Source organism: Helobdella robusta (assembly GCF_000326865.2).
Source record: "Helobdella robusta unplaced genomic scaffold HELROscaffold_36, whole genome shotgun sequence".
Taxonomy (NCBI): domain Eukaryota; kingdom Metazoa; phylum Annelida; class Clitellata; order Rhynchobdellida; family Glossiphoniidae; genus Helobdella; species Helobdella robusta.
Genome location: NW_008704742.1, coordinates 1076957 through 1100404, shown reverse-complemented (window position 1 = coordinate 1100404; position 23448 = coordinate 1076957). Strand labels below are relative to the sequence as shown.

The window sequence follows — 23448 nt, the reverse complement described above, 5'->3', positions numbered from 1 at the left end:
TTTTATAATTCATCTTCAGGCAATTTAATATTAATTCAAATAAAACATAACAATAAACTGTCAGATGACGTAATAAGAGTTGAGCGCGAAAGTAACGTAACGATTAAAGTTAAATAACGTAAGTAGTTAAATTAAGTATAATAAACAATTATTTTGTAATATAACATAATAAAATATATTATATGTGCAATATAATAATATAATTATATGTAATAATAATAATAATAAATTAAACATTTCGTGATGAAGGTAAAATAAAATTGGAATAAATTTGTTTGTTCAAATTAGGTTTATAAATATTAATAAATAGGGATTCTAAAATTTGTAGTCTGTTAAAATTAGTGTCTTTCATTAATATTTTAGTATTATCTTCTAATATTTTGCGGGATAATTGCTGGTTGTGGCAGTCATGGTAGTGTTGATTTGGAACTCCGATGTTCAAATGGCAGGTTAAACGTCTTGTCAGTTTTGTGGTAGTCATTCCAATATAAGAAGATGGACGAAGCCTACAGTCTTCGTGAGGACATAGAAATTGGTAGATGACGTGGGAGTGCTGTGTTGTTGCTAGTTTAACGTTGGGACTATTTTTTATTAGTAGTTGTTGCGACTTAAAATTTTTATAATAAATAAGAAGGTTTATTTTTTCATTAGAATCAACTGGATGGACTCCTTTTTTAATGATTTTTCTAATTATTTCTAATAACAGTTTATTGTTATGTTTTATTTGAATTAATATTAAATTGCCTGAAGATGAATTATAAAATTCGAAACGTCGCTTAATAAATAATTATATAATGAATATTGGTGTTCTAATTTTTAATTTAAATTATAATTATAAAAAACTAATAAGAAAAATAGAAAATCTTAATAAAAAATTAAATAACAATAATATGAGCATCGCGTTTAATGAAATATATATATATATATATATATATATATATATATATACTGTGCCTCTATTCTACGTTGTTGATTCCTTGTTTGTTTAAAGTGAATAGTTAGTTTTACAATTTTACAACAACGTTAAATATAACACTGTTTTCATTATCGATAAATATAACACTTTTATGTGTTTTCATTATCGATAAATATAACACTAAGTGTTTTCAATATCGATGATTCCTCTGTTTCTAAATTTATTGGTAGGAAGAATTCCGATTGCCCGTTGTCAAATATTTATTATCGGACGTCTTTGTTCTATGAGTATTGATTCGGCTAGTCGTACATTATAATTGTTGTTATTGTAATGTAAGATTCCAATATTGTAGTCCAAGATTTGTCTAGTAATTTTAGGTTTGTGTTTCTCTTTCATGGGTTTCTTTACATTGCCAGTTTTACGTGCATCGTGAGTCTTTTCGATAACTTGGTCGCCGTCATACCAATATATTCAGAATTATGGTGCCACTAATATTACATTTGAACTAATAAATTAGATGGCTATGATCCATTATCGATTCTGGTTAACTAGTGCAGTTGTTTTTCATCACAAGAGATGACGTTCTTTGGTTTGAGTAGTATATTAGTAGTTTAATACTATCGTTTTCGTTTATTGCTTGGACGATATTTTTTATGATACTTTTTATAATTTTTTAATCTTGTTCGAAAGCGGTTGACATGTGATTCTTATAATATAAATATATTACTATGATCGCATGCTAATTAAAGGCAATAAATTCGTAATCTATATTGTTACATTGGCATGATTTAGATAAAGGAGATTTTGCTACAAGCGTTGAAAAGTCGTCTTCGTTTATATGTTGTCCTGACCTGGTTCATTTACTTTTTGTCTTGTAACAAACCTGTTTTATTGGTATTTGAACTTGAATCAAACTGTGATCCGAGTAAGTGCCACTGAGAAAAATTTTAACGTCTGCAATTGAAAAATCTTGTGAACTGACAATTAGGTTAAGTATACCACCAAGGATATGGGTTGACTTTTATATGGTTAGTCAATTGAAACATTTTCAAAAACTTTAAACAGACGAATAGTATTCTGATCATCAAATCTTTCAACATTGACATTAAAATCGCTCACTACCAATATATTTAAATTTAAAACAGAAATATTTTCTAAAGTATTTATAGGTTCTTTAAAAAATAAAATGCTAACCAATACAGAACCAGGCCTATGCACCGCCAACAAAATGAAATCATTATTATTTATTGTAAGTTTGAGCGCAACAGCTTCAAATGTAGACAATGAAGGCAGACTTATTTTTTTGAATTTTAATTGGGACGTAAAAAAATACAATCACACCACCATGTAAAGGATCATGCATTCTTAAATAATCGACATAAAGCCAGAAGGCATTGACAATTTAATTGAAATATTATCAGACGACCCATCCAAGATTAATTCATGAACCATATCAAATTTAGAATCAATTGACCTAATATTTAGTAATACAACCAAAACTTTCAACTCTACCTTATCATTTGACCTATTTAACCTCGTTCAAATTTTTACTTTGACAATTTATTAAGTTTTTATTTCTGGAAAAAAAATTATTATCTTCCACCTTCCTACTGGACCCACAACTTTGAACAAAATACCTTCATCAGAAGCTTTCTTTGTTTTTGACTCATTAACTGGAGCTTTGTGCTCTGTTCTTTAGTCAATGGTCAAATCCTGACTGATTCCAATATACTTGAATTCTTCATCAATCGACTTCGTTTTATAGATGTTCCACATAATATTGTCTTTGGCCATCAAATTTTCAAATTTAACTAATATCAGCCGAACAGAATTTTCTTCTTTTTTTCCTAGTCTCGTGATTCTAACAATGTCCTTCTCAGTTACTTTGTCTGATAAATTTTTAAATATCTTCACAATGTTTGAACGACAAACAAAAAGCTATTAAGTTCAATTCTCTTTCTTTAAGTTCGGTTACATTATTCAAAGTTTTTTGAATTGCTTTAACTTTATTATTAATAACATCGACATTGTTTTCAACTTCTCTTTTTACGATGTCAGCCATTTCAACTTCTAAATTTGTAATTTCTTTACATAATGACGTGTCGCTATCATTTGCATCAATAACCATTTTAATGTTTTTCCTTTCTTGCTGAATTTCAAGGTTTAACTCGTTTAATTTTTTAAATTTCGATAACATCTGGCAATGAACAGTCTCAATAATTCAGGATGTTTTTTTAAAGTCTAAATCTTCTAATTCAATTGCAGTTTTGACGCAACTCTCACAAAACCATTTGAGATGAACATTCGTTTTGAGCGATTCACATGTACTATCACATAGAGAAACGTAATCGGCGTGATACAAACTTTCACACCGGTTAACAGCTTACAAACTTTTTATTTTTAACACTTTTTGGTCACTTTACACATTTATCTCGGCCAGCCATGCTGCTTAAACAATATTATAATTAGCAACTAACCGCAACTCAACAAACAAACCGCAAACTTTAATTCAAACTTAACAAAAATCAAAATTTAGAACTGAATTATACAGATTTGTGTTAAACTAATTTTATTTAATCAATTTTTCTAAATTTTAACAACAATTTATCAAAATTAACGGAGAAATCTGACATTTAATCGCAGCAAAAAATATCCAATCTTTAAAGCCAACAGCCCAAAGTATATATTATATATATACATATATTATATATATATATAAATATTATACATATTCACTCAAAATAAAGTATGGTTGTCAGCTGTGCAGTTATAAATCTCAGAAAATGCCCTCCTGACACAGGCTCTGCTCCTAAAGTCCAGCTGCTGGCATCCTCGTTGCTCCTCATGGGTAATGCTTATCAAACTGCCTAGGAGAAGGTAAACTCTGATTTCAAAACCCGGAGAAGGTTTTGAAATCAATAACAAAACTCGAGAGGATGGAGCTCGAAGCTAGGGATAGCTCATCGTCTAGCAGAAAGAAAACTCTGATCGCAAACCGGCGTTGAGAACTCGCGTCAGGTGGCATTCATCCGGTTGGCCTCTGCATTTGCAGTCTTTTCTAGTTGTCTTGGAGACTGCCCATGCCATTAGGTTTAGATGGTTGCAACAGTTTTGTGGACCGAAGGCTTTCGCGATTTCCTTCCACGTTAAAATTCTCCTGCGTCTGTTTTCCGCGCTATTACCGGTGACAGAAAACCTTTTACAGACTGCGGTGATAGTTACACAGGTGACGAAGGTAGATTCAAAATAGAATTGGAAGTCCCTAGTCTGAGTGCTGCACGTAGGCGGTTCTGGAGTGATGGTCGCTGACACTCTGAAAAAGGAATGACAAATCTCTTCGGCAGCTTCCAGGGTGACTGAACAGCTCTATTTAGTGCTCACCCTGCTCACCTCAAACAACGAGGGGCCTAGAAAAGGTTGCCTAAAAATTGCTCGTTCTCAACCTTTCCCAAAATGGTAACCGCGCTCATTGGGTGTCTTCCTAAGCGGTCAAAAACAAAAATTGACCCATAAACCTATTCGATTTGCGACTGGAAACGTTTAAACGCTTTTGGTCCGAACTATTACCGAACGACCTGCGCGGCGCACCGCTCTTTTTGCCCTCAAGCTAGGCAGATATCAAATCGACATTGCTGCACTGTCTGAAACCGTCTGCCGGACAAAAGATCTCTGGTTAAAGTGGGGGCAGTATACACATTTTTTTGAAGGGGTTCATCAGGCGATAATTTTCGGATTCATGGTTTAGTTTTGCTGTCTGTACAAACTTACTCAAAAATATTACTGAGACCCTAGTCGGGGTTAGCGAAAGACTTATGTTCATGCGCATTCCGCTTGCAAAAAATCGTCACATGACCAAAATAAGTGCTTATGCCCCAACTATTGACGCAAAAAATTTGGTGAAAGATATGTTCTACGAATGCCTTCGTACCAACCTTCAGAGAATACATAAAAATGACAAAATTATAGTTATTGGCGATTTTAACGCAAGAGTTGGAACAGATTTCAGTGTCTGGACTGGCATCATTGGCAGATATGGTCTGGGAAACGCAAACAGTAACGGAATCAGACTCCTCAATCCGAAATTCAAATAAGTCATTATCAACACCCTTTTCTAGCAGCGTAATCAAAGAAAGGCTACCTGGATGCATCCACAGTCCAAGCATTAGCATTTTTTGGGCTATATCATAACCAGACAACCCGATGTTGCCGACGTCAATCATACGCAAGTTATGAGAGGCGCAGAGTGTTGGACTGATCATCATCTTGTCGTATTAAAATTTGCAATTAAACTTACCCCACCAACTCGTAGACAGGGTCCACGTAAAAAGCTGAACATTAGTGCTTGCTAAAATCTGATAGTGCAAGAATTCCAAGCATACACAACAAACTAAGCTGTCCAATGTATCTCAGCAACCTACTGGTGTATCTTCAGTGACCGATGAATGGTCATTAATCAACTCTTGCATACCGTCAACAACTACTACTGTTCTTGGGTTTTCCGCAAGGACTGGTCTTTTGAGAATCAACCTGGCATTTTTGATCTTTTGCAAACAAAGAACAAAGCCCATAAAAATAGGCTCAGCAACCCAGACTCACCCAGTCTTAATCTTGCATAAAAACTATCACGTACAAAGGTTTGACAAGTGCTGCGCTGCATGGAAAACGATTGGTGGACGGAAAAAGATAGGAAACTTCAGAGATTAGCGGATACAAAAAATACGCAACGATTTTATAACTCTCTCAAGTCTATCTATAGACCGGCCCAGCACTCTGTTCTTCAAATTAAGTCAAAAGATAGTCTTGCAGTGATCAGAGACCTTGAGAGAATCGTGTCACGCTGAACCGGGCACTTTAGTGATTTGTTGAACAGCGTCAACGCGGTGGACCCGACATTTATAAAAGCCCTTTTAAAATTCCCGGCTGTTGTTGAGCTTGATAGCCCTCCTGCACTTGAGGAGGTTTTGTCAGTCACCAAGGTAATGAAAAATAACAAAACGGTAGGACCAGACGGCATTCCCGCAAAGATATACAAATATGGTGGTCTTCAAATAGGTCAGCGGCCGCATACTTTCATTCTTCGAGTGTGGACCACTGGCATAATACCATAGCAATAGAAGGATGCAAACATCGTTACCATTTCAAAAAGAAGGACGATAGACAATCGTGTGGTAACTGCCGTGGCATTTCCTTGCTCTCCATCGCTGGCAAGATTTTGGCGCATGTCATGTTGAAACGATTTCAAAAACACATTGTTGATGTTGTCATTCCAGAAACGTAATGTGGCTTCCGAAGCGGTCGTAGCACCACCGATATGATTTTTGCTGTACGCCTCCTGATGGAAAAGTGCCGTGAACAGAACCTGGATTTTTTCCTGACTTTCATCGACCTGACGAAGGCTTTTGACACGGTCAACAGAGACTTGTTGTGGATGATCCTGGGTAGATTTGGCTCTCGCCAAAATTTCTTCCGGTACTGCGTGAATTTCATACAGGTATGAGAGGTAAAGTGATTGTTGATGGCAAAGTATCTAAACCGTTCAATGTTTTTGTGGAAGTAAAACAGGGCTGAGTATTGGCATCTGTGATTTTTAATCTGTTCCTCACTGCCGCAGTTCTTATCTATCGCGATCGTTTTCCGTCTGACGCAGGCATCCCGTTTTGTTTCCATCTCGACGGCAGCCTTTTTAACATAGAACGACTCAAGGCGATAAGATTTTTGAATTCCAATACGCTGACGACACTGCCATTCCTGCCAACACCATCTCCGCTCTCCAAAATAGTTTTAATGTCTTGTCGTGTGCCTATAGTCGTGCAGAACTCGTTATCAACATTGCAAAAACCGAAGTACTCTCCCTCGCTAAAAATCAAAACATACCAGCTAACCTTTCGTAGTTCATGGAAATGCTCTCAATGATTCGCATGACTTCATGTATCTTGGTAGTATACTCAGTACTGACTGCTGTCTGGATCGTGGAATTGAGCATCGTATTAGGGTGGCGTCGGTTGCATTTGGCAGACTGAGGAGTCACGTCTATTTGAATCACAACCTTACCGTGGTAAAAACGATTGCTGTGTGCAAAGTTGTTTGCATTTCTGCACTGCTTTACGGTTGTGAATCCTGGACTCCTTATCGTCGACGCATCAAAATTCTCGAGGCCTTTCATGTTCGCTGTCTTCGCAGCATTCTTGGAATAAGATGGTGACACAAAATACCTCTCCTAGATATGTTTAAGACTGCATGTACTACACCGGCCGAATATCTATTGTTATAACAACAGCTGCGCTGGATAGGTCATGTTATACGTATGGCGGAGTCTCGTCTATCTCGTAGATACAGTGAACTCTCAAACGGCTGTCGTTCAGTTGGTCGGCCAAAGAAGCGATTCGTAGATCAAGTAAAAAGCGTCTTTCAGAAATGTAACATCAACTAGACAGGACTTGAAAAAATAGCAAAAGATCCGTCTACATGAAAGAAGATTTGTAAAGCCGGACTCACAAGTTTTATGTTGAAATGGACAAATGCCTCTTACAGGCGTTGACTTATACGTCATGCAGCAACATCAAGAGAATTGAAACCAACTGGTTCTTCATGCCCCCATTGTGGTAAACTATGCGCATCAGATTTTAGATTAAGATGTCATCTACGATCTCATAGAAAGTCGAATGTCACTTAATATCGACGCAACGTCCTCGCCGTCTTGGTGGACAACACAACTACAACTATTCATTTGTATATATATTATCACTTATATAAATATTATATATATATATATACATATATATAAATGACAATATGTAATAAACTCTACCGGTTAATTAGTGTTTTTCAACTAATATTCGAACTTTCTAATTTGTCTTAGTAAATGTTCATCAACAGAATAAAGTCTGTTCAAAATTGAAACTTTTTTATATTAACAGACATTTTATTAACAATATAGCAGATAGATATTTTCTTACGTTATACCATCATCGCTAGTGCATTATTTATTTATTTAGAATTATTATAGTTTTAATATAATTTAATATAATATCTCTAATGAATAGATAAATTTAATTTTCAGAAATTTTGAAAAAATTATATGAAAATGGAGAAAAATATTTTGCAAATTTCAATGAAAACAAAAGTTGTCTGATGGTGAGACGGTAAAGTACCAGAAATGAAGACAAACTTGCTAATTACTGATTAACGTTTAAACCACAAAATTTAAAATATTCAGTTTCAAAAAAAGTAGAGTTGATTTTATTTTCGTCAACATTATTAAATGATATAAAAATTAACTTCAATCTTACGGTGACAATTTATCTAAGTTTAAACTCATATTTTTTCAAAATGATTCCAAAATAACTAATTTATTAAAATACTAAATTAAAGCTTATTTGTTAAATAGTATCTGATTGAAAAAAATACCATAACAAGGGATATGGCGGATATAGCCAAAACTGAGCTGACTCACCGTAAAATTGGTTTAAACAAACATACAACTCAAACAAAATTCATATTAATTTTGCCATTAAAACCCAATGATAAGTTAATTATCAGCACAACTGCTTTTTTAGTTAGTTAAAAAGCAAAATAAAACTTTAAATTAAACCATTTTATTTTGATTTGTTTTTTTAGTAATTAAATTTTTTATTGCTGTTATTAACTGAATTTATACGCTTTAAATTGAAGAGCACAGTAATGTTGCTAAAATTTAATAATTTGTTAAAGCACATACTGCATTTGTGTAGCTATTCTGAGAAAATTGTAGTTCCGTCGGGACGCCAAGATTGTAATTTGGATCGTCTATTTTCTTCTTTGATTTCTTACTTCTTATTAAAGCCAAGCCCGTTACAAATGGCTATAACAAATAGTTAAATATAAATTAAATTATACATATATTTTATATGTGCACAAATATCTATACCGTTTATACATTTTATATAGTCTACATATAATATATATATATATACACTATATTTTATACAATATTGTATGAATTCAACCGAATTGTTGGCACAAATCAATTTAAAGTTTGTTCAATTTATAGAAAATAAAATTATTATCCAAGTTCATCGTAAAAATTTAATCAAACTGTTGTTATCCAAATTCATCATGCAGATAAGGCTTTATTTCAATTTTTCACAAATCATCTTTAGAGCAGGTTTGGTTAATATGGTTTCTTTAAACAAGGCCAAGTTTGTTCTTTAGCAGAGTGAGTTGCTTAGTTGGTGTCGTATTCTTCATCTTTGTTGTCATTTCTTCGTTCGTTATTGAAGCTAGTTGGTAATGATGAAATGATGATTATTTGGGGTTTATTGATATCTACAAGGACAACTTCAGCAATTTTTAGATGTACTGTGTTGGTGTTTTGAAGTTATAGTTATTTGTAAAGGACATGGCCTAAAATACCAAACCTGCATTGATTGCCTTATCAGCATGATGAATTTGGATAACAACTGTTTGATTCAATTTTTATGATGAACTTGGAAAACAATTCTATTTTTAAAAAATTGGACAATTTCCAGAAAATTTGAAAATTCTAGTAAGGAAAATCGAAAATACAAACTTTAAATTAATTCGGTAGAATACATACAATATTGTTTATATCAATCAAATTAAATCAAATTTTGTATTTATATAGCGCCAATTATAATTGGTTCCCATCAGCTCTCTCCTCGTATAAAGCATGTTGAAAACAAAGCTATCATCGGTGGAGATCAGTAGGAGATACCAAATAAGTATGTCTTTTTTTTTCAATTTTTCAAATTTTTTTTAATAAACGTCAATAGTAAGCACATCGCCAACCAAAGAAAACTATGCTGAGTCTCTGCTAATAAATTTTAATTGTGAAAGTTTGTGGTTTATGTGATTGAATTAATGGTGAAGTAATGATTGTAAAGGTAATTATGATGGTATAATGAATTTCTGGCGGTTAGTACCAAGCACTGCAATGACTTTAGATTTTACAAATTAAAAAAGTTGGTCATTACCTTTAATTACTACTGTTTAAAATTTATATAATAAATGCCTCATTTATAATATAACCAAGTTACACAATTCGGTAAAAAACAAATCAAGCGAAACGTTTTCGTGCAAAAAATTCATCAGACGAATCTTCCATTGTTCGAGTGAATCATCGTTTGGGCAAATCATTGTTCGAGCGAATGCTCCTGTATTCATTGAAGCATGCGTCGGCGAGTTAGTTTTGTTTGTGGATAAGCTTATTCGAGTCGTTAGAAATGCTCTTTCTACGCAATGGTCTAACTCAAGCATTGTCTGTCCGATAAACTAAAAGGCTACCATCTTTACATGCGCTTTTTATGCTGCTCTTGCGTCCGCATACGTAGCGAGTACGCACGTCATGTGGTGTAGTAAATAATGCTTAACAAACGTAATGAATGTAGTAAAGTTACGTAACTTACAAAAAATATATACAAATAAAAATAAAATACTGAAACTTTTTGGATATATTTGCGAATTTCCAGATGACAAGCTTATTAAAGAAGACTAATCAAAAGAGAACTAGAAAAGAAAAGTCGGAAGGTATGTTATAAATGGTTAACATCACAAAATTAACAAAATGGGAACGTTGAATTTAATTAAAAACGACCAAAATACAAAAAAAGAGTTTAGAAATGGTAAAAAAAACTGTATGTATCTAATTGATTTCAATGATTCATTTAAAATAAAGATATATTGATTATTTTAGTAGTTATACAATTTTATAAATTGTATGATTGGAGTTAAAAATCAATAAAATTGAAGTTTCAAGATAATTACCGGTATAGCTGCCCACATTCCAGCGCTAATCCATATCCATGTTAAAATAAGCATAGAGGGTGAACTTGGACCTAAAGTCGATGAAAAATAATTTGCTGGGGTAGAGTTAAGACAACCCCAGGAATTTGATGCAAGAGACAATGAAGAGTAAATAATATTTACAATTCCTAGTACACAAATGAAGCAAGCAATTACGGTTATGAACAATCCCAGCGTTCGGCCTAAATTATTCGAGTTTTTTTCTGGATCTTTGTTAAAAAAAAAAAACAAAAAAATTAAAATGTAGTTAAAATTCTATTTAAATATATTCTGTTTTGAATTTATGATGTTATTATAAACACTTTTAATATTCAGCTAAGAGATTTAACGTTTCAGTAATTGCACCATTATTGATATTGCTGTGCTTTGACCTAGCGTAGGTGTTAGGCATGTCTGCTTGCTAAATTTGGAAACGCCTTTGAACACCAACGAAACTGCACCATAAAGGTAAATTTAACTGAAAGTGATTATTGAATAGATAACTTTAAAGTTAACATGATGTTGAAATTTGCAATGTTTCGTTAGAAATTTAATATAAATATTTTTTATTCTAACTCACAGTTATTAAAGTTTCCAGTTGCGGGATAAGGATCTATGTTTTTTACGGTTTTCATTGAGCCGTACGATTCATTTTTTTTAGACAATTTTATATCAGTGCTGTTTCTGGTAAGCAAAAACATAGGATCTTGCCCAGTTTTTTCTTCAGGAAAAAACATTGGTCCTTGTGTAGGAAATTGCATTTCTGTTTTTAGATAATTCTTTATCAGTTTATCTGTAACTGTTTTTAACTATATATTAACTTTAGTCCATGTATCTAAAACTAGAATTTTGTTTTAATATAACAAACGTGTTAAGATAATCAAGATATATATATATATATATATATATATATATATATATATATATATATATATATGTATATGTATATATATATATGTATTTCAAAAATTCAACACTACTTTCAACATTGTTCACTTTTTAAAATTTCTTTTTAGTTTATTAATGTCAGAAAAATTAGACATTTTATTGTTTTAAAAATTTTATTAAATAAATTTGAAGAAAGATAGCTATATATATATATATATATATATATATATATATAAAATACGCACGCAAAATCGTAATTAGCGAATTATTATGGTATTTAACTAAAAATCTTGAAAAGTTGAAAAACGAAAAGTTTAGAAATATTGTAGCAGATCTTTATACCTCCGCTGAACTTCAGAATGGCCTCAAAGTTCTACAGGGAAAATTAGATAGTTTGAAAAAGGAAAAAATTAAATTTGCAACACGTGAATATACTAAACTGGATAAGTTAAGTGTTTTTTTTAATTATTTTCAATTATAAATACTGACAATTTGGGACGTTTGTTACCAGTATTCAGCATTCTGAACATTGAGCAAATTCCGAATGAAACACTTACAAACATTTCCCCGAATTTAAATAATAAAATTGACAGAATTGAAAATTTGGTCAATGAAAATATTGTGTTAAATAAACAGTGTTTGCATAAGCTGAATACATTCAACACCAAAGAAAATATTGTTAAAATTAACGCTGCACAATCATCTACGAATTACGCTGCACAAACTATCACGAAAACTCTAAACAATGCTTGGCTTGGCGGGAAACTTTTAGATCTCAACAAATCTCCTTGTTCAACAAATATACAAACTTACAAACTGACGAAAGTGATAATGAAAATAAACCGTTTCAACTTAAAATTTCCCGTCACGTACCACCCCAAACAGAAACACAATAAACCAGATAAGGAAGAATATAAGAGTTATATAAAGTTGTTAAAATAAATCTAGGAAATTTAAACCTCAATCGATAAATAAGACAAAAGTTTTTAGATAGTTTACAGGAGATATGTTTGATATGATTTCAACCAAGATAAGTTAGAGGATAAAATAACTCACAAAATTTAAATGATTCAACCCTTTCAGTAGTAATATTATTTAAATGTAAAACTGGATAAACAATATCTGTTCTAATTTTAGAACCAAATAATATAAAACATGTTTTACTTAAATTGATACGTAGAAATTTAAAACAACCCAATAGTAAACAAAATTTAATTCGTAATTAATTACCGAAACAAGTACATTAAAATCCGAATGAGAATAGAGAAGAGTAGTGTCATCAGCAAATAAAATAAATTTTTAAAAGTTAGAAGAGTAAACAAAATCATTAATATAAATATTGAAAAATAAAGGGCTCAAAATAGAACCTTGAGGAACACCAGATTTAATAGGAGACAACGAGGACATAGAACCACCAATAGAAACAAATTGAGAGCGATCATTTAAATATGAAGAAAACCAATTATAAGCTAAACCAATAATACCAAATGAATATAACTTGTACAATAAAATACTGTGATCTAAAGAGTCAAAAGCATTGCAAAGATCTATAAAAACCCCAATAGATTCAAGTGCATGAAAAACAAAATTAATAACGTCTGAAACAGCAAACTCAGTTGACAACTTTTCACGGAAACCATATTGATTTAAACAAATAACATTATGACAATTTACAAATTTATTAAGACGATTTAAGATAATTTTTTCAATTAATTTTGACAAACTAGAAAGAACAGAGATAGGGCGATAATTATTAATAGAATGACGGTCACCAGATTTAGAACAGGAAGATAATGGCAACCCCTCCACCACGTCTAATAACTTTGATAATAACAGCATCACAAGCCTCACCACAAACAGTAATAACAATAACAACAACAATAACAACAACAGCAACAACAACAACAGCCGTATCATTAGAAACCAAATCAACAACAAAATGAATGACAAAAATAAGATAATATTTTACTACAAAAATACCTTTTCAATGGCGTATAAAGAAGATGAAAGAATTTTAAAAGGAATAATACGCAGAAACGTAGTAGCGTCAAATCCAATTAATAAAGTTGTTCTTCGAATTTACTATCAAAATTTAAAAACATTCCAACTAATCATGAAAAATAATTGCCTTCCTGCAACTACTCAACTACAACTAAGTCATCTAATATATGAATATAAATGCTCCGTCGGTGAATGTTCGCACCGCAACAATGCTTCATATATTGGAATGACAACTACCACATTGTCAAGACGTTTGACCATGCATCTACAAGATGGAGCAATTAAACAACATTATCAACAACAGCATAACATCACTTTAACACGACAAATGTTAATTAACACGCAAATAGTTTATTGCAATAACAACATCACAAACCTGAAAATAGCTGAATCAATTTTCATACAAAACAAAAATCTCTCCATGAACATTCAAGTACAGTCTAACAACATTCTACCTTCAAATAGACTACTAAATAAAAACAACAATCATTATAATTATAACAACAACAATTACGACACTAGCAATAATTATAACAATGTTATCACCAACAATATTGATGATGTAAACAACAATCATACCAATAGTGACAACTTTAACAACAACATCAACAACACCAACAACAACATCAACAACAACATCAACAATAACAACAACAATAACAGTGCCAACACTATAGATAATAATGAAACAACCCACAGCGCAAATATCAGTTGCAATTGGAACCTCATCAATAGTGACAACCCTAACAACAACATCAACAACACCAATAACAACATCAACAACAATAGCATCAACAATAACAACAACAACAGAGCAAACGCTGTAGATACCAACGCCACAACCCACAGCACAAATATCACTTGCAAATGGAACATCATCACAAGAAGCAAGAACCACAGCGATGATAATAATAATAATAACGTTAATAATAATGATAATAATAATAAATAAATTAATTCGCGCTTCTCGGCTGAGCGTTGATATTTACCTTAACAACCATAATATAAACAATCTTGCCGTTGAAATTTTTAAAAATCGCGTTTTATATTGTTTATAGTTAATAAATTTATTTTATTGGTTTTCTGTTTTAATTAAATAATTTATATAAATTAATAATTACTTGTTCCTTTATATCAAATATCTTACATACCTTATATATAATGCACTGAAGATGAGTTATTTATAACTCGAAATAGCTATTTGCAAATTTATTTATTTATTTATTTATTTTATTTATTTATTTGAACAAAGCACGGGCTATTGCCCATTACCGAATTTACAGGAAAAAAAAAATACATAGTATTATACATGCATACCACGATACATTCGTACAATTGCTTCACAAGTATAACCACGAAGATAATGCATTATACCATGGCAGATTGAAAATAATTTCCAAAAACAATAAATTAACATTAACAGTGTCTTGAGTGTCACCATAAATGCAAACTTATAAACCAAGATATAATAAAATACTCTATCCATCTAACCCCATTAATCCCATCCTACACCTGAATAGCATAAAATTAACTACACATTTCCCATGCAATAGAAAAAATAAACAAACATTCATGCATCCATCTAATTTCCTTAACCTCCCCTACAACCTCCCTTAAATTTATTTAATAAAAAATTTTTAAAAAACAATAAAATGTCTAATTTCTCTTAAATTAATAAATTAAAAACAAATATAAAAAGTTGAATTATGTTGAAAGTAGTGTTGAATTTTTGAAATGTTGCGTTAACAACAGTCTGTTACCAATATATATATATATATATATATATATATATATATATATATATATATATTATATGATCATTTATATAGCGCCTATTAAAAACATTCTCATAGGCGCTTTACAACTATGACAATTTTCTACAAGGAAAAAAGATATGTCTTCAATTGACTTTTTAACTGGGGAAGTGTCAGACCAAACCGGCGCAAAAAATATGGAAGTTCATTCCAATGCCTTGGTCCATAAACTGCAAAACTACGTGATGCATTCTTTAATTTAGTAACCGGGACCACTAACAAATTTCCCCGATCTGATCGTAGGCCAGTTTTTAAAAAAATCGATGATCTGTCAATCAACATTTCGGACAGATATTGCGGAGCCAATCCGTTTAAGCATCTATAAACCAAAACACAGACTTTAAAAACAATTCTTTTGTTGACCGGCAACCAATGCAATTCCGACAGAAGTGGGCTAATATGTTCAACACGACTGGCACCAACAACAATTCTTGCAGCTCTATTCTGAACCATCTGAAACTTTGCAATCTCATGTTTCGAAACACCATAAAACAAACTATTACAATAGTCCAATCTAGAATGTATGAATGAATGAATGAGAGTAACCATGGTTGATCTGTTCAAACTCTTTTTAATTCGATTCAATTGCCGCAATTGAAATGAACAAGATTTTACCAAAACCTTTATATGTTCACTTATACATAGATTTTTATCTATTCTAAAACCCAAAACTGTAGCCATTTTTCCAAAATCAATAATCATGTCACTTATTTTCACAAAATCAACGTTAATCTTAGAGGTTTGCTGCCAAGTTCCAACTGGTACCAGCTAAATTTTTTCCCGATTCAATTTTATACCATTCAAACCCATCCACCCATCCAGTGCACCCAAACAATCCAACATTCTTTCAATCAAAAAATCAAACTCCCCAGTCGCCGCACTTGCAATTATCTGAACATCATCTGCATAAGCAAAACCCTTTAGAGAAAATTCATCAATGAGATACATAATATCGGCTGTATATAACGTAAAAAGAAGCGGGCCTAAAACAGACCCCTGGGGAACCCCAGACAAAACATCAACTGTATTTGACCAAGAATTATTAAAATAAACCTGCTGGGTATGTATGTATATGTATGTATATGTATATGTATATGTATATATATATATATATATATATATATATATATATATATAATGTTGAATATACATCACATGTATTTCAAATTTGACTGCTATAGACGGCCACACACGCTTCAGAAAATATCACTCAGGAGAAAGTTGGGTGGAGGTGGTGGTGTGTGTGTCATACATCTCATCTCAAATTTACACCGTCTCATCTCATGCTATCAATAATGTAATGGAAACCCTCTATCTCAAATGCATCTGGGAGTGTGTTCCAGAAGTCATTTTTGGCGTCTTCAAATTCACCGGTCTTTGGTGCATATGCAGAACCCTGAGGAACCCCAGACAAAACATCAACTGTATTTGACCAAAAATTATTAAAATAAACCTGTTGGGTACGTTTGCACAAACAAGATTTGAAAAATTCCAAAGCTAAGTCACAGACACCGTAGCTTAAACATAATCGACGTTACAGTGTATCATGATTCACTCAGTCAAATGTGGCATTCATATCAAGTAGAGTCAGAAGAGAGACCTGATTGCGATCAGAAGCCTCAAAAAGTTCCGACAATACCTGTAACAAGGCCGTCTCCGTCGAATGAAAGCGTCTGAAACCAGATTGATTATTCGGCAAAAAGTTATTATCATTTAAATACTTTAGAAATTGTTTATGAACAATTCTTTCTAAAACCTTCGAAATAAAAGTTAAATTCGAGACAGGTTGAAAACTTTTAAGTTCATTCATGTCTAAAGACGCATGCTTCTTTATAGAGGAATAATAATTGCATGCCTATAAACAGCTGGAAATGTGCCTGTTGACAGACACAAATTAATTAATTCCGTAAAATAGGGTAAAAAATAATCTATATATTGTTTAAAAATATTAGCAGACATACAATCAATCACACAAGAGGTTGACGGAGAACAAATTACAGAGGTTCTAACTTCAGACTGCGATACCCGCGAAAATTCACAAAATTTTATGTCAACATTAGACCTACACTTTATAGTAGGCTCTCCAGCTACAGAAATATGGTTTTTTATTCAAATTCAACAAAATCGTTAGCTGTATGGGTCAAAGTACAATTATTTGATGACTCTACATAAAATTTTATTTAAAATTCTCCATAACTTTTTAGGATTATTACCATTTTCATCAACCAATTTTTTCCAATAATTTTCTTTTTTCTCCCTGAAATAGTTGTTTTTTAATCTTAATAATTCAACCCACAATTTTTTGTCCCCCATTCTATAATGTAATCTATATTTTCTTTCTGCCCTTCGACAATCCTGCCCTATCTTACGACACTCACCATCATACTAAGGTGCAGTCGCCACAATTTTTGTTTCAACCATATGAATGGATGCAACAGCATATATATATATATATATATATATATATATATATATATATATATATATATATATATATATATATATATATATATTGGAAGGAGACCATATTTTATACAGCATTGTATGAATTCTAGAGATTTGTTGGCATGTTGGCATTAATCAATTTAAAGTTTGTCTTTTCAATTTTCTTTACTAGTATTTTTTGGAAATAATTCAGTTTATTAATAATAAAATTATTATCCAAGTTCATCATGAAAATTTAATAAAAACTTCCTCATGCAGATAGGCCTTATTTCGATTTTTCTCAAATCATCTTCAGAGCAGGTTTGGTTACTTTAGACAAAGCAAAATTAATTATTCAGCATAGTGATTTGCTTAGTTGGTGTCGTATTCTTCATCTTTGTTGTCTTTTCTTTGTTCTTCATTGTTATTGAAGTTAGTGTTAAGGCTCATTGAAAACATTGAAAAACTCGATAGTTGTAATATTGTAATCATTCTTTGTTGGATGTTTATTCGTCTTTGTGTATGCATTGTGAGACATCTTGATTTGAAGTGGTGGTAACACCAAGTTACGAATGTTTTTGACCCAATTGTTGTTCGCGAATGTTTATTATTATTATTATTATAGTACATGTTGTAGGCAAGAGCGTTGACCAGCTATGTTCAACTCGCTGTTTCTTGCACATAACTTGATTATTTGATCATTTAATTAGTTTTAAAACTGGTTCATTAGTTTTGTAAAATTACAAAAAATATGACGATATTTTTAAAAACTAAAATTTACATAGTTTTACATTTAAATTTAGTTTTTTAATTAACGGCATTTACAGTACTAATAAATGTCTTTATAGCATTAAAAGTTTATCAACGTAGGTCGACATTCTTGGCGTTGTACTATGAATACAGGTAACTCTAATAATAACAACGTTGTTCGCTCTACTGTCAAATCTAACGTTAAAATCTCAGCAAATATTTACAACTCTAATTCTGTTGATACTGGTGCAATTGACATTGAAAAGAATAATAACTTAATATCGTGTTGCTGCGGTAAACGTTGTAAGACGAGGAAAGGCTAAATTATGCATCAAAGGTCATGCAAAATGCATAAAACGTTGCAACTCCCGAAAGAAACCTCAGTAAACGAAGGTAACACAATGCTACTGCCTGACAGCCAAACCACATCAACAAACCACCAACAATCACTGCCATCACCAACCGTTGCGACGACCGTGTCAACACTACCTGGTGTCAAACTACCCAAATCGCCTGCCCAGTGGCTGGAGGCCAACACATACTTTCAATCCACAATCTATCGCTACTTTGCCCAGAATTATGGCACCATCAAATACAAATCACAAACTGGTCTACCTGCTGACACAAACAAATCGGTCAAGGAACTAAAAAAAGAGCTAAAGCAACTAAAAATTTTAGGCCAACACAACCACAACTTTGACAACTAGATCATCAACAGCAGTAAGACGCTTCGTTCTAAACTACTGTCAATAAAACTTTCTAAACATAAAGAAAAAAAAATCTACAATCACCACTCAACTAAAACAACGATTCTGGTGGGCATGCAAAAAAATATTTGCAACAACAAAAATATGACACCATTATTCAGCTCGCTGGATTGTGAAAAATATTTTTTCAATATTCTAAACAACATCAACAACAAGAAATATCAACTCTCTAATTGGGCACAAAACGCACCAGCGCCCACAACGCCCTGCAATGTCAATCTTCCTACCTACCACGAAATATCTACAACAATACAATAATCCGTAAATACAAATCAAAATCATCACCATGCCCGCTAGACCAGATCTCAATTATTCTTTTTAAAAGATGTCCTATATTGCGCGCCTTTCTCCACAAATTGTTTACGCAATGTTGGTTGTCCTCTAGAATCCCATCGTGCTGGAAAAAAGGTTTTACATTGCTTATACACAAAAAAGGCGACGCACATGATGCGGCCAACTTTCGACCCATAACACTTCAACCTTCATCTATAAAATATTTTCATCTTGCATTAACAACAAAATGTACAACTTTATAGAATCAAACAACCTCATCATTAAAAACATCCAAAAAGGTTTTTATCTGAAGATGGATGGACTGACCGAACATACCCAGCTTTTATCACATAGGATCAATGACGCTGAAAGACATCAAAGAACAATAATTGTCATTTTATTGGATCTTAAAAACGCTTTCGGCGAGTTTAGCCACGACCTAATCTCATCCACCTTAGATCATCATCATATACCGCCAATGATCGCTGATTTAATAAAATTCACATACGCCGACTACACCATATCAGTTTCGGGTTGCGAGCAACTTACACCTCCTATCCGGGTCAAACGTGGCGTGCTCCAAGGGGACCCCCTTTCGTCTCTGCTGTTCAATTTTTGCTGCAACCCCTTCATGAAAATACTGGAAAAGCCTAAATATCAACAATGCGGCTGCATTTGGGGACCTACAGCCAACTTGAAAACGAGAGCATGGATGCAGTTTGCCGATGATACGGCAATTATTGCTATGCAAATAAGATTAGATAAATGCTCATCATAAGGAAAAAAATGGTGTTTACGAACAGTTTCTTCCAAAGCTGACCATAGACAATGGAACTATTCCTCAAGTCAAAGTGGGGTGTACTTCATATACCTGGGAAAAATCTAAGACTTTGAATGAAAAGACACAGAAGCCAAAAAAATGCTAATCGGTAAATTGAAAGCTTGTTGTCGGTGATCGGCGAACTGGATATGTCAGCCCAGTGGAAGCTCAAAATCTTAAGACGATACATACCATCACAACTGGCTTTTGAACTTAGGACATACGATGTCTCATTGACCTGGATTGGCAGCTGCCTTGACCAATTGGTGGTAGAGGCAGTGAGAATGTGGCTGTCATTGCCAATTAGTAGCTTAACACTTCCCATCAAACTGGGTGGATTAAACGTTAGATCTCTCAAACATTACAACTATCAAACTTCGCAACTATTTAAAAGCCAATGGAAATGAAGAGCTAAAACGCCTGTGGAGCGAATCGTTCAGCAACTTCATTAAAATCGATAATATGCTTCCTGACGCCAATGACATCAAACCAACGCTTAAAGTAATAAAAGAACAGCAACAAACCGCAGCTTTGAATCATCTGACATCTCTTCAAGTTCTGTTTAAATTTGTCAGGAAAAGTTTAATCCAACAACTTCCGATAAACGCCAACCTTCAAAGATGGGCAAAATCATCCATTGCACAATGTCCCTATGCAGTGCTTGCCAAACAATCAAGCATGTTTTATCGAATTGCCGCGCGGCTTCGGCGCTGAAGCGATTTACAACACTTCACAACAAAATTCTTTCAATAATATTAGGTTTAAATCATGCGCAGGTCCTGATGTCTCCATATATGCAGACGCGGATCAATATAAATATCAGCCACTATCCTGCCTCTTCAAGACGCTATGTCCCGACATCGCACTACTTTGCGATAGCAACATTGGAATCCTGGAGCTCACGGTTTGCCATGAAACAAACTTTCTGAAATCAAAGGACTATAAAATGGCGAAGTACTCCCATAATTTGCAAAATAATTTGACCGATAGTTATAAACACTCTAAGTTATAATTAATACATTTGAAATATCCCCTTTAGGTTGTTTTAATACTTTTGATTTGTCTCTCATTAATTTAATATGGACTGATGATTTTATCAACAACCTTATTAATGCAGCAATTTCGTCGTCATATAGTAATTACTGTGATAGAAATGCAAATTTGCTCTCGTGGTACACATTTTTTTTATAAGATGACGAGCTTCGGAGATTATCTCATAACATTTTACTATATATATATATATTTTTAATTTTAATTATTATTGATAATTATTGTTTCTTTCATTTTATGTATGTTTTTACGATAATAATAAAAAGGTGTTCTCATTATTGTTTTTTTATTATTATTGTCTTTATTATTATTATTATTGTTATTATTATTATTATTATTATTATTATTATCGTCATCTTATGCTTTGTACTGCGATAGAAACAATGCGTGAACAAACTGTTACCAATTTTTATACAAGCTATCATCATGGCACTTATTTCAGGATAACGAGCGTTGATGACTATTCATATTATTTTATCATTTTAATTATATTTAACTAATTTTAACATTTTATTGACATTTTTTATTTTGATTTTTTTTGATTTTACTGATTTTATTATTATTATTATTATTTTTATTATTATTATTATCATTATTACTATTATCTTGCAACTTAACAAGAGAGTCATGTTTTACATAGCTCACTGTTTTAATTGTAATAATAAGGTTTTATTGAATGTAGCATGTAATTGTAGGAAAAATCTCAAGCAATATATTTTATTCGATATTTTATACAATACTTTAAAATATATATTTCTTTTTTAATTTATGCAAATAATTCATATAAATATAGCGAAATGCCCGTATTACTCTAAAGATTTTCATTGTGTAAATAAACACTCCTGGCGTTGTACATATAGAACGTTACCTGCAACTAGTAATCTAAATAACAATCATTCTAATACAAGTTCTGAAAATATCATTTTAACTAACAATAATTTGGCTAATATCTCAAATAATAATTTTAACAATAACAACAATTCTGATAATAATTTTTTGATGATTAAATTTGAAAATACAAGTTCGCTAAATAACATTTTGATTAATAACAATTTGGATACTATCTCGACTAATGTTTTAAATAATAACATTCTCGACAAAAATTTTCGTTAATTATGTTGCCTTGCTGTCGCGGTAGACATTTTTGAGGTCGAAAAAGACTTATTATGCACCACAGGTCTTGCAAAATGTTCCATTCTCGACAAACAGTCAATTCCGTTGACAACTACAACAAGACAGTCAACGAACCTCGAACATTTCAACACAAATCTACCTTAACAGTGACATCATCATATCATCTCCCAAGCGTTAAACTACCCAAAACTCAACAACAGTGGACAGAAGCTAATGCGTACTTTCATCATAAACTAAATTTTCTCAACAATCTTGACGACATTGACAGTTACACACAACAGCTACAACAAACAGGATATCAATACTTCGCCGACACGTATGGCACTATAAAACCTAATAGTTCATCAACTGTCATTACTAGCATCAAGCAACTAAAAAATAAACTCAAAATCTAAAAATTCTCGGTCACAACAACAACAACAAATACAACACTGAGATAAGCGATGTCAGTAAACTAATTAGATTAACACTTCGCAGAGCAAAGCGGGTGAAAGCGATACCCACCCGGCTGGCAAAGAATTTCCGGCAAACATGCAAAAAAAATGTTCTCGCCAACTACATCGCTACCTTCACTGTTCGACACTGAAAAAGGTAGTAATCATTTTGGTAGCAATATGAAGTCGGACGATAAGGAACAGTTTGTCATACTTGAGTGGATTCCTCCCCAAGCTCCGAACTTTAAAGGCAAAGTTGACCCGCCAACCTACGAGGAGATTACAGCAATCATTCGTTGAATCAAATCCAGAACTTCTCCATGCCCGCTGGATCAGATATCAATCATAATGTTCAAGAGATGCCCTATTCTCAGAACTTATCTTCACAAATTACTGT

The 23448-nt window shown here is 32.5% G+C and overlaps 3 protein-coding genes across 3 annotated transcripts; 1 reads left to right on the top strand and 2 right to left on the bottom strand.

Moving 5' to 3' along the window:
- Positions 1 to 2611: 2611 nt before the first annotated feature.
- Positions 2612 to 7533, bottom strand: HELRODRAFT_176110 (hypothetical protein; the record flags this gene model as incomplete). The annotated part of the gene is made up of 7 exons (XM_009023438.1): positions 2612 to 2805; positions 3913 to 4183; positions 4849 to 5167; positions 5734 to 5860; positions 6520 to 6595; positions 6652 to 6772; positions 7496 to 7533. 7 exons carry the CDS (start codon positions 7531 to 7533, stop codon positions 2612 to 2614), a joined length of 1146 nt encoding a protein of 381 aa, XP_009021686.1.
- Positions 7534 to 8609: 1076 nt separating this feature from the next.
- HELRODRAFT_176109 (hypothetical protein) lies at positions 8610 to 11457 on the bottom strand (the record flags this gene model as incomplete). Its single annotated transcript, XM_009023437.1, has 3 exons — positions 8610 to 8756; positions 10679 to 10926; positions 11277 to 11457. 3 exons carry the CDS (start codon positions 11455 to 11457, stop codon positions 8610 to 8612), a joined length of 576 nt encoding a protein of 191 aa, XP_009021685.1.
- A 7463-nt stretch (positions 11458 to 18920) lies between these two features.
- On the top strand, positions 18921 to 19280 carry HELRODRAFT_176108 (hypothetical protein; the record flags this gene model as incomplete). The annotated part of the gene is made up of 1 exon (XM_009023436.1): positions 18921 to 19280. The coding sequence occupies one exon, from the start codon at positions 18921 to 18923 to the stop codon at positions 19278 to 19280; it is 360 nt and encodes a 119-aa protein (XP_009021684.1).
- Between the last annotated feature and the right edge of the window lie 4168 nt (positions 19281 to 23448).